Genomic DNA, 13253 nt, shown 5'->3' with positions numbered 1-13253 from the left:
GTTAGAAGGGCTTCCCAGGTGGCGCTAATGGTAAAGAACACACCTGTCAATGCAGAAGACATAAGAGACTCGGGTTCAGACTCTGAGTCGGCAGGATCCCCTGGAGGAAGAAGTGGCAGCTCACTCCAGTATTCTTGCCTGGAGAATCCCCATGGACAGAAGAGCCTGTGGGCTATGGTTCATAGGGGTGCAATGAGTCGGACACGACTGAAGCAACTTAGCACAGCACACACAGGCAGGTAGAAAGCAAACCTTTAAACCTCTTGCCTTTGAGACATTATGCTCAGGCAGCATCGTGGATGAAGCCTCTGTGGAGTGACTTGCGTAGCGAGCCTTCCTCGAGGTTGGGGATCCTTCAGGAGAGGGTGGTGCTGGCTGCTGCCTTGTTATCCTTTAGATGGATAGAGTTTTGACCGGTGAGACCCGGCTGGGGAGTAGGGTTTAGGTGTGATGCACAGGGCCCAGTCCAAGTCCAGAGAGTGTTGTCCCCCTGTCCCCTGGACCCCTTAGGTCTTCGACCTCTGCTTGGGGCGGCCCTCAAAAGGCAAGTACCGATGACCTGTGACTTCTGATAAGTGTGGCCTTTGAAATCACACTCCTGACATGATCTGCTGTTTGTGGAGGAATGAGAACAGCAAAAATATTCACGCCCAAACCCTGCCCAGACCCACTAGATGTTAAAACACCATGAGTGGATATTTTTTCGCCATAGCAGTTACTCACGGGCCTTTCCATTTGCTGCCCTGCTGCCGTCAGGATCCAGCTGTTGCCAGAAAGGGCCTCCTGCACTATTCCACGTCAGGAGTGGGCTGTCTGCTTTGGGTCTTTCTGTCACATTACACCTGGGCCGCCTTGCTTCTCTCCTGACGTGGACCTGGTGTCCGTGATGCCTTTTCCCTAACCACCTTGCTTCCTCAGTAACCAGACAGAGAAGAATCCTCTTGTACTACCCAGAAAGCACTTACTGAGTTGCAGCTTACTTGATTTTCTCAAAAGGTAGATTGGTAGGAAAACCAGAAGTAACGAGTCAGTGCTGGGTAGGGAAATGCTCACCCTCCTTAGTTAATAACGTGTGTAGATGATGCTATACTCCACTAATCAGAAGATGGCATCATCATCATAATAATAAGTTATCATTGTTTACCTTTTTTTGAGTGCATTGTTTGCCAGACCACTTTTATAAGCATTTTACATTTAAATTTTACATAATCCTTACAAGAAGCCTATGAAGCAGGGCTTTAGGATCCTCCTTTGGCAGATGGTGGGAACAGAGGCACAGAGAAGTTATGTAACTTGCCCAAAGTCACACAGCCAGGAAGTGGCAGACCTGGGATTTGACCACTCCGACCACACGTAGCTTGTTTTCCATGCACAAAACGAAGCTACTAATAATGGTGCCCAGCTTATAGCGCACTGAGGAGCCAAGGACATGGTCATATAAGTTTCTTGGTTTAAAGTAAGCACTGAATAAGTACAAGCTATAGTATTATCCCAGCCTTGGAGATTCAGGGCATTTCTCACCTGCTAGGCCATCCCTGGTCCTCTGTCCATGTAACTCTCTTTGTCCCCACCCTTAGCAGCCCAGTGCCATCTCCACGGCTGCTTGTCTTTGCTCCCTGAATTCTGTCAAAGCCTCGATGAAAGGTGGTGTCAGTCTCTCTATCCCCGCTGCCCAGCACAAGATTAGCACAAGGTGCCCACCGCCCAAACTTCCTGGGGTTTTGTGAAACCAGGGGATGAATTCATAAGTGTGGTGACCTTGCAGGAGGGCAGGGTGTCACGTTTGCCTGTTTGTCTCTTGTCGTTGCAGATGTCAAGACCCGGAAGTGGAGCTTTCTCCTGGAAGAATACAGTAAACTCAGTGAGCTGCCCATCTTGCTTGTTTATATCATGCTGTTGTTAAGCCTTAATCACATGCCTCGGATTTAATGTAGTTTTTTTTTGAAGATCGATTTCTTTACTTTTGACTCTGCCGGGTCTCCACCGTTGCACATGGGCTTGTCTGTAGCTGTGGTGAGGGACCATTCTTTAGCTGCCATGTGCGGGCTTCTCTTGTTGTGGAGCACAGGCTCCAGAGCAAGGTCTCAGTAGTTGTGGCACGTGGGTTCAGTTGCCCCGATGCATGTGGGGTCTTCCCAGACCAGGGATTGTGTCCCCTGCATTGGCAAGCAGACCCCTAATCACTCTACCAGCAGGGAAGCCCCAGCATAACATATTTTAGAAGAATCACCTCCTTCCTCCCCTCTGCTGCGATAACATGGCACGCTTGAGTGCAGGACTGGAAAAGGCGAAGATGCTCTCAGCCATGCCCCTGCACTCTGTGATAGTGGCTCTGTGACAGCTCAGGGAAATGCAGGGCCACATGTTCCATCAGGCTGCGGCGGTGCTAGTCAGATACTCGAGGCCTATGCACCCTCCCACCCATCACAGAAGAACGAGAAGTGAGCGTTCGTGGGCTTTGGGAATCAGAGGCAAGCTAGGATTGCTGAGGTTAGATGGAAGCTACTTTAGGTCCCCTGTAAGAGCGGGCTCTTCACTTACTGCTAGAACCAGATGGTCTGTGGAAGCGGGAGAGCCATAGTGGTAACGGGCTTCATGATGGGCTGAGTTCTGCCAGAGGCAGAAGCCAAGGCCAGGGCACATCGGTGTTTAGTACACGCTTTGGAGCCTGACCAAGGGAAGGGCTATGTGTACAGATACAACTATGAGAAGATGTCAGTTTGGGCTTATCATTTTGCTTCTCTGTGCTCTGCTTGGGTGGGGCAATGAATGAATTCCAGTATGCCTGAGGAAGGGTGGGGTGGGGTGATGGGTCGTATCTTGGCCTGTCCTGGAATGCTCGTCTGTCACCCGTCTTCCAGACTTCAAATCCTGCAGTGGGTGTGCAGCTGGCACAGCACAGGTTCCCCCTGCTTGACTCCCGAGAACTTTCCGGTCCCAGGGATGGTACCTGTTAAGCCGGGAGAGACATTCTCCAGTGCAGTGGAGGCGGGGAGGTGTCCACCAGGCTAGGGGTGTAAGGAAGAGGTCTCTTCCCTCTGTCTCCTTCCTATGTGATTTACTGTGTGACATCAGGTAGGTAGCTCAATATTCTGGGTCGCGTTTGGCCCTTCAGTTAAAAAAAAGGGGGGAGGGAAGGTATTTAATCCATATCTATCCTACTGACAGAAATTAAATATGAGGAAAGAGCATTTGATTCCTTGAGGGAAGAGCATTTGATTCCTTGAGGGAAAACTTGCTGCAGATTTGGGGTTCAGTTTGAATATGATGAGTTACTTATTTAGTGTCAGCAGCCACTAGCTGAGGCAAAAAGGGTGGCTGACATTTATCTGAGACTCCTTAGCTGCAACTGTTTGGAGATTGTGGCATGAACAAATTATTTGGCCGAAGCTGAATTTTTGATGAGCAGTCAAAGTGAGTTTTTCTCTCTCAGCCCTTTGTCTTTCAATCACAGAAAGACATGTAAATATGTGAGCTATGAAGCCTTTGACTTTTATGGAACAACAAAAAGCAGGACATTTACAGCATTAGGAGATGAATGTAACGTTGAAAAACCATGACTTGCAGCTCACGTAGCGTTATATAATGGTTCCAAGTCTCGTGGGCCATGGACTCATTGAAATATGTGATGAAACAATGGAGTCTTCACTGGGAAAAATGTACAGAATGGCCACGTGTAAGGTTTTTTTTTTTTTTTTTTAAAAAAACATTTATTTTGTTTATTTATTTTTGGCTGCCTTGGGCCTTGGGTTTTAGTTGCAGCACTCAGGGTCCGCGTTGCCTCTCTAGTTGCAGTGCTCAGGCCTTGTTGCTTTGCAACATGTGGAATCTTCCTTCCCTGACCAAGGATCAGACCCTCGTCCCCTGTATTGGAAGGCAGGTTTGTAACCACTGGACCACCAGAGAAGTCCCCACATGTAAAGATTTTGTTTTTTATATTACTAATCCCATGGACCTTGATTTAAGAATTCTAGAGTTAGGACTGCTTTTTTTGCATTCACTGTAATGATGGGCTTCCTAGGTGGCGCTAGTGGTTAAGAACCCACCTGGTAATGCAGGAGATGTAAGAGACACAGGTTTGATTCCTAGATTGGGACAATTCCCTGGAGGAGGGCATGACAACCCACTCTAGTATTCTTGCCTGGAGAATCCCATGGACAGAGAAGCCTGGTGGGCTACAGTCCATAGGGTTGCAAAGAGTCAGACACAACTGAAGGGATGATAATGGTTCATAGACTATAACAGAGGTGCAACAGTGACCCCGAGTGCTGATTTTCCGTGTCTTCTTGTTGTTGTTCAGTCGCTGAGTTATGTCCGACTCTTTGCGACCCCAGACTGCGGCATGCCAGGCTTCCTTGTCCTTCACCATCTTCTGGAGCTTGCTCAAATTCATGTCCATTGCGTTGGTGACACCATCCAACTATCTCTTCCTCTGTTGACCCCTTCTTCTCCTGCCTTCAATCTTTCCCAGCATCAGGGTCTTTTCTAATGAGTCAGTTCTTCCCATCAGGTGGCCAAAGTATTGGAGCTTCAGCTTCAGCATCAGTCCTTCTAATGAATATTCAGGATTGAATTCCTTTAGGATTGATTGGTTTGATCTCCTTGCAGTCCAAGGGATTCTCAAAAGTCTTCAACACCACAGTTCAAAAGCATCAATTCTTTGGCATTCAGCCTTCTTTATAGTCCAACTCTCACGTCCATGCATGACTACTGGAAAAACCATAGCCTTGACTAGATGGATCTTTCTTGGCAAAGTAATGTCTCTGCTTTTTAATATGCTGTCTAGGTTGGTCATAACTTTTCTTCCAAGGAGTAGGCGTCTTTTAATTTCATGGCTGCAGTCACCATCTGCAGTGATTTTGGAGCCCAAAAAAATAAAGTCTGTCACTGTTTCCATTGTTTGCCCATCTATTTGCCATGAAGTGATAGGACCAGATGCCATGATCTTAGTTTTTTGAATGTTGAGTTTTAAGCCAACTTTTTTTTTTTAGTTCTTCTTCACTTTCTGCCATAAGGGTGGTATCATCTGTGTATCTGAGGTTATTGATATTTCTCCCGACAATCTTGAGTCCAGCTTGTGCTTCATCCAGCCCAACATTTCACATGATGTACTCTGCGTATAAGTTAAATAAGCAGGGTGACAGTAAACAGCTTTGATGTTCTCCTTTCCTAATTTGGAACCAGTCTGTTGTTCCATGTCCAGTTCTAACTGTTGCTTCTTGATCTGCAGATTTCTCAGGAGGCAGGTAAGGTGGTCTGGTATTCGCATCTCTTGCAGAATTTTCCACAGTTTGTGGTGATCCACACAGTCAAAGGCTTTGGTGTAGTCAATAAAGTAGAAGGTTTTCTGGAACTCTCTTGCTTTTTCTATGATCCAGTGGATGTTGGCAATTTCATCTCCGGTTCCTCTACCTTTCTAAATCCAGCTTGAACATCTGGAAGCTCTCACTTGGTTCACGTACTGTCGAAGCCTAGCTTGGAGAATTTTGAGCATTACTTTGCTAGCTTGTGAAATGAATGCAATTGTATTTGAACACTCTTTGGCATTGCCTTTCTGGATTGTAGTGAACACTGACATTTTCCAGTCCTGTGGCCACTGCTGAGTTTTCCAAATTTGCTGGCATATTGATTGCAGGACTTTCATAGCATCATCTTTTAGGACTTGAAGTAGCTCAGCTGGAATTCCATCACCTCCACTAGCTTTGTTGGTCGTGATGCTTCCTACCGCCCGCTACTTTGCACTCTAGGATGTCTGGCTCTAGGTGAGTGATCCCACCTTCACAGTTATTTGGGTTATTGAGTTCTCTCTTATACAGTTCTTCTGTGTATTCTTGCCACTTCTTCCTAATATCTTCTGCTTCTGTTAGGTCCATAACATTTCTGTGCCCATCTTTGCATGAAATGTTCCCTTGGTATCTCTAATTTTCTTGAAGAGATCTCTATTCTTTCCTGTTCTATTGTTTTCCTATATTTCTTTGCATTGTTCACTGAGGAAGACTTTCTTATCTCTCCTTTCTATTCTTTGGAACTCTGCATTCAGTTGAGTATATCTTACCTTTTCTCCTTTCCCCATTTCATAGATTGGGGAAAATCTGGACCCAGAGAAAGGAAACAGTTGTTTTTCTTGTCAGGGAGCCTCGCAGGGTCACAGTAAAGTCTGATTAAAATTGTGATTCTGAGTTTGTGATGTGACCTGCTAGGAGATGGAGAAACCAGGTCTGTGAACTAAGAGACTAGGGAGATGAAGTGCTGCATATATCGCAGTTCCATTCCTCTGGTAACAGATCATAAACCTGGGGAGTCTGGACCTCTCTCCCACCCCTAGGTCTCGTATGTGGAATCAGATTATTGACCTGAGCTAGTGACCATGTGCCTCTGAAACTAATTAAGAAATAACAGTAAGACCTGAGAGTGTGAGTGCCCACTGCAGATACAGTGGCAGCTCCGATCTCCAGGTCAGGCCAGTCTCCTCTGAGTGTTCCTCCTCCCTCTTCTCTCAGTGATGACTCATGGCCTCCTGGCCACAGCGAAACTGGCAGCAGGCCTTCTGTTTTCCCCTGCCTGTCACAGTCCAGAAGGGTTCCTCATCCCCAAATCAGTGATTTCGTCTTGTCGGCTGCTATTTGAAAACATTCACATCCACATCTCTCCGCCATGTGGGCCAGCAGCGTTCTGCCAGAGAGCTGTTTTACAGAAACGACTTCTCGATGACTCATGAAGCCAGATAGCACATCCATCTGATCTCCCAGCGCAGGGAAAGGGTAGCAGAGAGTTGCTGACAGAGAATTCAGGCGGTCTCAGAAACACAGTCTGTGGGCTGAACCGGCAGCGTAGGATTTGGGGAGCTAGCAGTCAATAGGAAACAGAGTAGAGCGTTCTTTTTTCCCCCTTGAGTGGCTGAAAGGACATAATGCGCACAAAGCCTTGCATCCCACCCCCGCTGGATCATCAGCCCTTTCTTAGCTTTCATCAGGTATCTGAGTGCTGAAGATCACTGGATTAAAATGAAAATGGGTTCTGAAAGCACATGGAGTGCTCAGCCTTTTGAAGCGTGCAGAAATCAGCACGCTCAGATTTAATTTGGAAGCTTACAGTGTATGTAGGCATCAATACGAACAGTCTATCTTTTATTAAAGCCATCAGCGTTACCTAATTTCTTATCAGGGTGATGCTATTCATGCAAATGGTTTCCAGAAATATGCTGGGAAAAGATTGAAGGCAAAAGGAGAAGTGGGTGGCAGAGGACGAGATGGCTAGGTAGCATCACCAACTCAATGGACATGAATTTGAGCAAACTCTGGGAAATAATGAAAGATAGAGAAGCCTGGTATGCTGCAGTCCATGGGGTCACAAAGAGTCGGACATGACTTAGTGACTGAACAACAACAGAAATATTTAGGGAAAGACAAATGGATTTAAATATATTGAAAATGCAACCCAATTTAAGGTGGTGGTAGATGGCTCAGCCTCCATATTCACTTCAGTATTTACAACCGGCAGTTGATGGTTGTGGCTGAAGGCTTTTGGAATACCTTGTGGGGAAATTAAGAACACATGAGCCTGTGGAATAGAGACCCAGCAGCCTTAGAATTTCAAGTAACATGGGTTAGAAATGAAATGGACCCAAGTTCTCTCTCTGATTCCTTCACCTAGATTCCTGGAGAATCCAATGAGCCCCTTGGTGGGTTACTACGACTCTCCCAGGGTGCCCCTGAGAGGTAAAGGGTAAAGAGCAGTTGAGGATCTGTAGACACTGGTCACTCTTCTAGTCAGATTTTTTGAAGGAAATGATGAAAGGGAAGATATCTTGAAAGCTGCCACTGTGGGACAGTAGGCTGTGACTGGTAGTTCAATGATAATTCTACTACCAGGGATTTCTAGCTCTATCTTTTCTCTAACTTTAAATTTTAACTGATGTTATCCTGCCTTCCCCCACCCTACAGAATTCTGTTTTATTTGGAACTTGGGTTGTTTTGTTTTTTTTCTGTTTCTTTACTGAATAAAGAGGTTTTGTTTTGTTTTTCTTTTGAAATCAGGTGAAGCTAAATTCCTTCAAAAAAGAAAAATCAATGCAATTACTTTGCTTTCATTTCCATTTCATTTCATTTCCTAGGTCGTTTGTTTTTCCCAGCTAGTTTTATGGCTCTAACTAGAAAAGTCTCTCCATCCATTATATCGGCGTGTGGAAGCCACACGCATGGAAGGAAAGTGAAGACCCTGAAGTATAAGCTTTAGTTCAAAGAGAGCCATGGCCACGCCCAGTGTAGACTCTAAGCCAAGCAGGGGTTGGTAAAGTTCTTTTGTAAAGGGCCAGACCGTTCATATTTCAGGCTCTGTGGGCTGTGCTCTCTCTGTCCCAGTGACTCAGCTGCACCATTAGGCACGATAGCCACCATTGACTGTCTACTAACACATGGGCACAGCTGTCTCCACACAAACTTTATTTATCAGAACAATAAGTAGACTGATTTGGTCCACAGGCCACCTCTCCCAAGAGGAGATGCTTTTTCTCTTACGGAAAATGTCCAAAGTGCAAGGCCATGTGCATTGTTCTCAGTGGGTGGCCTTTGCATGGACGCTGCCCTTTGTCATTATTTATGAATAGCGCTCCTGTCCTACTGATTTTTCTCCCTCCCCCCCACCCCACCTCCCGGCTTGTGATATAATTTAATTTTATGTATTTTTTTTGCTTTTATTTATTTTTAATACTTTTTATTTTGTATTGGAATATAGCCAATTAACAATGTTGTGATAGTTTCAGGGGACAGCAGAGGGACTCAGCCGTACACATGTATCCATACTCCCCCAGGCTCCCCTCCCATCCAGGCTGCCGCAGCTGCTCTTCTTTCTTGGAAACACCTCACAGTTTCTCTGCAAGGACCGCAGTGCTTTCTTGCCTGTGGACAGCATGTAGCTTAAAGTTCTCCGTCTTCTCAAGTATCAAAACCAAAATAAAACATAAGGAGAATGAAAACAAGGCAAGATTTATTCATTCTAAGTCTTGCTTTAATTGGGCTAGTTTTTGAAGAATATGAGATGTTATTTATTGAAAGGAAGTCATTTTTAAATGACTTAAGGTTAAAAAAGATCAGTCACAAAAACATGTTAGTTCTTTCCAGTGTTTGCGTAGCGTAGTGAAGATCAGTTTTGCGTTACTGAGCACCCTCTTGTTTGCGGACATCAAGTACAGAGGGAGAAAGCTGGTGCTCTGCCATGCATCTGTCAGCGCCCAGTTTTCTCTCCAGTTACTTTTTTGAAGAAGGTGGCACACTGCAGAATTCCAGCCCTTGAACTTTGTATGTCAAAGCCCCTTCTTTTTTCTCCCAGAAGTCTTGGGCATTAACACTCCAATTCTTACACCTCTGTTCTTTCTAGTGGAAAGAGTGCGCGGCCTTCCACAAGTTCAGCTGGATCCTCTGCCCAAGACCCTCACCCTGGCTTTCACCGCTCAGCTCCAGAAGACGTCTCTCTCTCCTGTGGCAGACATCCCTGAGGCAGACCTGTCCAGGGTGGACTCCAAGCTTGTGTCTAGCCTGCTGCCCTTTCAGAGAGCTGGAGTCAAGTAGGTTCTTCCTTTGTCTTCTTGTGCTGTCTCCTGTTCAGATTTATCGATCACCATGACCTAGGTTCAGATGCTCCCTCTTTTATGAATACTCCTCTTTCACAACCTTCTGAAAGCATCTAGGGATTAGAATTAAACAGCCCAAGTGTGCCATCACCAAAGCCTGATTGTAACCATTGATTTCAAATTCCCTAAGTTAATCAGGGAATTCCCTAAGTTAGTTCCCTAAATTAATCCCTAACCTAGACAGCATATTAAAAAGCAGAGACGTTACTTTACCGACAAAGGTCCGTCTAGTCAAAGCTATGGTTTTTCCAGTAGTCATGTATGGATGTGAGAGTTGGACCATAAAGAAAGCTGAGCACTGAAGAACTGATGCTTTTGAACTGTGGTGTTGGAGAAGACTCTTGAGAGTCCCTTTGACTGCACAGAGATCAAACCAATCAATCCTAAAGGATATTCAGTCCTGAATACTCATTGGAAGGACTGATGCTAAAGCTGAAACTCCAGTTCTTTGGCCACCTGATGCAAAGAACTGACTCATTGGAAAAGACCCTGATGCTGGGAAAGATTGAAGGCAGGATGAGAAGGGGATGACAGAGGCTGAGATGGTTGGATGGCATCACCAACTCAATGGGCATGAGTTTGAGCAAGCTCCAGGAGTTGGTGATAGACAGGGAAGCCTGGTGTGCTGCAGTCCATGGGGTCGCAGAGTCGGACATGACTGAGCGACTGAAATGAAGTTAATCAGGACTCTGGATGGCAAGGGTGCACAAACTCTACTCAAAATAGTGTAAGAAGTAACATACGTGTCCTCGGTTCATGCCACCCACAGGCCCACTGTTCACTTTCCCACCTTGGTTGGTCACTGGCTTCTGAAGGGCAGAAATGCTGTTTTCAGGCAATTCAGAAAGACCTCTGCAGCCTGGAATTCTTGTGGGCCATGCCAACTGCTGATCAGAAGAGGGGATGTCCTCTGTCTTTTCTGTGTAAGAAGAAAAGGAGAAGAACTAGTCAGTTGGCTTATTATCAGGGTCCTGAGCAAGTGATCAGTTTTGCAGGAATTCCGATGAAAGAGGAGTGGTGTTTGGAGCAGGAGACCAGGTATCTGGCTTTCAGAGATCCTTTTAGCTTTTCCTTGATTCATCATGTGAGTCAAGCAAGTTACTGTCACTGTGTCTTGGTTATTTTTCTCATTTTGGGGAATACTAGTTATAAGAGAGACACTTTCCCAGCAGTTACAATGGCACCAAGCACTGTTTTAAATATTTTAGACATTGTGAATGCCTGCTACACTCTCTGGAGTAGGTCTGGCTGTTATTCCACGTGACAGCTGAGGTACAAGGAGGGTATAGATCACTTGGATAAAGACACACAGCTCCCAGGTGGTGGACTTCGAATCCTAACCCAGGCCAGTGGGGCTCCGAAGGAGTGGAGTAGTAATCCATGCCTTATTCACAAACTGTTAGCCAGGGCTACTGCCCTGGAGGGTCAGGGTCACGGATGCAGGCTGCTAGGTAATGAGCCACAGTGCCCCTCCTAGACCAACACTCTTGCTCCATCCTTCCCTCTGGACGTCATTCTTTTCTCCAGTGTTTTCTGTCTTTGCCACGCTTATGCATAGAGTCCTCTCTGACCTTGAGAAAAACCATATTTTGATCCCACCATCTTTCCTTTCTTCCCTTCCCTTCCCAACATCCCTCCCGTGACAAGCACAGCCCTCCCAGTCCCTCTTTAAAGAGGCTTTCCCACTCTCTTCCCTTCCATCCCGTGGGCCTCACCTGCACCAGGCAGAGAGCAACTCATCTTATTGGAAACTCTGCCTACTTCGCTTCCATGACCTAAAGGTCTTGGAGCTTCTCCCTACCCTTTGACTACACATTTCCCTGGTAGCTCAGCTGGTAAAGAATCCACCTGCAATGCAGGAGACTGCTGTTCAATTCCTGGGTCGGGAAGATCCACTGGAGAAGGGATAGGCTACCCACTCCAGTATTCATGGGCTTCCCTTGTGGCTCAGATGGTAAAGAATCTGCCTGCAATGTGGAAGACCTGAATTCAATCCCTGGGTCGGGAAGATCCCCTGGAGGAGGGCATGGCAACCCACTCCAGTATTCTTGCCTGGAGAATCCCCATGGACAGAGGAGCCTGGCGGGCTACAGTCCATGGGGTCGCAAAGAGTCAGACACAGCTGAGCAACTAAGCACAGCACGTTGTCCCTGTTTGTAGTCTTCTCTAGATTATTACCACCCTGCCCCCTGTGGCCCCTGTCTTCCTTCTCGGGGGAGAGGTCTCTCATGAACAGGTAGCCCCCACCCAAGCAGCGGTGTGGCTTCCTGTGATATGCGACGGCAGTTTAACCGCCACCCTGGGAGGTGTGCTGTGCTGTATCCTGACCTTGTCCACTTCAGTTTCGCTATAGCACAAAGAGGCCGCCTGCTGCTTGCCGATGACATGGGCCTGGGGAAGACCATCCAAGCCATCTGCATAGCGGCCTATTACCGGAAGGAGTGGCCCCTCCTGGTGGTGGTGCCGTCATCTGTGCGCTTCACCTGGGAGCAGGTCAGTTCTCCTGGCGTCATCACGTTAACAAGGACAGTTTTCCTCAGAGGCAGAGTCACCACATGACTGTTCGGGGGCAGGACCCAGGGAAGCTCCGAGGCTCTGTGTCAGCTGAGGGCGAGAAGGGAGATGAGATAGCCTCCTGAGGTCAGGCCCCTGGCCTTCAGGAACACTCCAAGCTCCAACTCACCTGCGTCTGTTACAGACGCTTCCTGAGTGCCTCTGGTGTCCCTGCTGACGACACCTTTCACTTAGGTTTCAGAATAGTTTTACTCCCTTTATTTCCCTTAATCCTTAAGTAGCCATGTGCAATAGACACGAGATGTTAACCCCACTCACAGATGAGAAAACTGCCCCTCAAAGAGGCTAAGCACCACGCTTACTGCTAGTGAGGGGCGGTTCCGGGACCTTGAGGTCACACCTCCTAACTGGGGGCTCGGGATTTTACACCCAGTAGCAAGTGGTGTGGGTAGGAGGTGCTCTGTCTGCTGGGCAACTTTTTGGCTGAAGAACCTGGCACGACTGTTGTGTTGTCTCTCAGCCATGAGCTTGTCTAGCATAAACCCAGGGATCAGAGTGGTCCTGTGAAATGAATAAAACTCTCCATAAGCAGACGCGGTGAGGAAGGAAGACGTGGTTCATTGTCCGTAGCTTTCCCCAGCTTCATGCTAGTCGGGGGCAGCTGTCGGCTTCCTCAGGCTATGGCCGTTCATAGGGACAGGGGTAAGACAAATAAATGCAGGAGGGTGGGGAGGGGGCAGACTGAGTGTACCTGCAGGGGGCGCTAACCTTGGTCCACCTGGAGAGAGTCAGTGATGGCTTGGCGGGGGTCCCAGCTGGCGGCTGCCGGGCCAGAGCCTCACTTGGGTTTTGTTCTCTCCTGTCACACCCAGGCCTTCTGTCGGTGGCTGCCGTCTCTGAACCCAGTAGACATCAACGTCGTGGTGACCGGGAAGGACCGCCTGACAGATGGCTTGGTCAACATTGTCAGTTTTGATCTTCTGAGCAAGTTAGAAAAGCAGCTAAAACCCCCATTTAAAGTTGTCATCATTGTAAGTGACTCGACAAAGTCTTTCAGTACCTCCTCCCTGGGTAAAGGCTCCCTGAAAGCTCCACGAATGTCCACATCTGT

The 13253-nt window shown here is 47.2% G+C and overlaps 1 protein-coding gene across 11 annotated transcripts in view; it reads left to right on the top strand.

The window, feature by feature from the left end:
• Positions 1-13253, top strand: part of SMARCAL1 (SNF2 related chromatin remodeling annealing helicase 1) — a 53083-nt gene that overhangs the window by 9828 nt on the left and 30002 nt on the right. For all 11 annotated transcript variants that reach the window (XM_086341168.1, XM_086341149.1, XM_086341205.1 and 8 more), the window contains 4 exons: positions 1811-1861; positions 9376-9562; positions 11971-12121; positions 13015-13173. In XM_086341168.1, coding sequence (XP_086197294.1) covers positions 1811-1861; positions 9376-9562; positions 11971-12121; positions 13015-13173 — 548 coding nt within the window. The remainder of the gene's footprint in view (positions 1-1810; positions 1862-9375; positions 9563-11970; positions 12122-13014; positions 13174-13253) is intronic.

This window comes from Bos grunniens, chromosome 2 (genome assembly GCF_055505025.1).
Source record: "Bos grunniens cultivar Pamir isolate PY7600 chromosome 2, Bosgru_T2T1.0, whole genome shotgun sequence".
NCBI classification, from domain to species: domain Eukaryota; kingdom Metazoa; phylum Chordata; class Mammalia; order Artiodactyla; family Bovidae; genus Bos; species Bos grunniens.
This window is presented reverse-complemented; position numbering and strand designations above follow the sequence as displayed.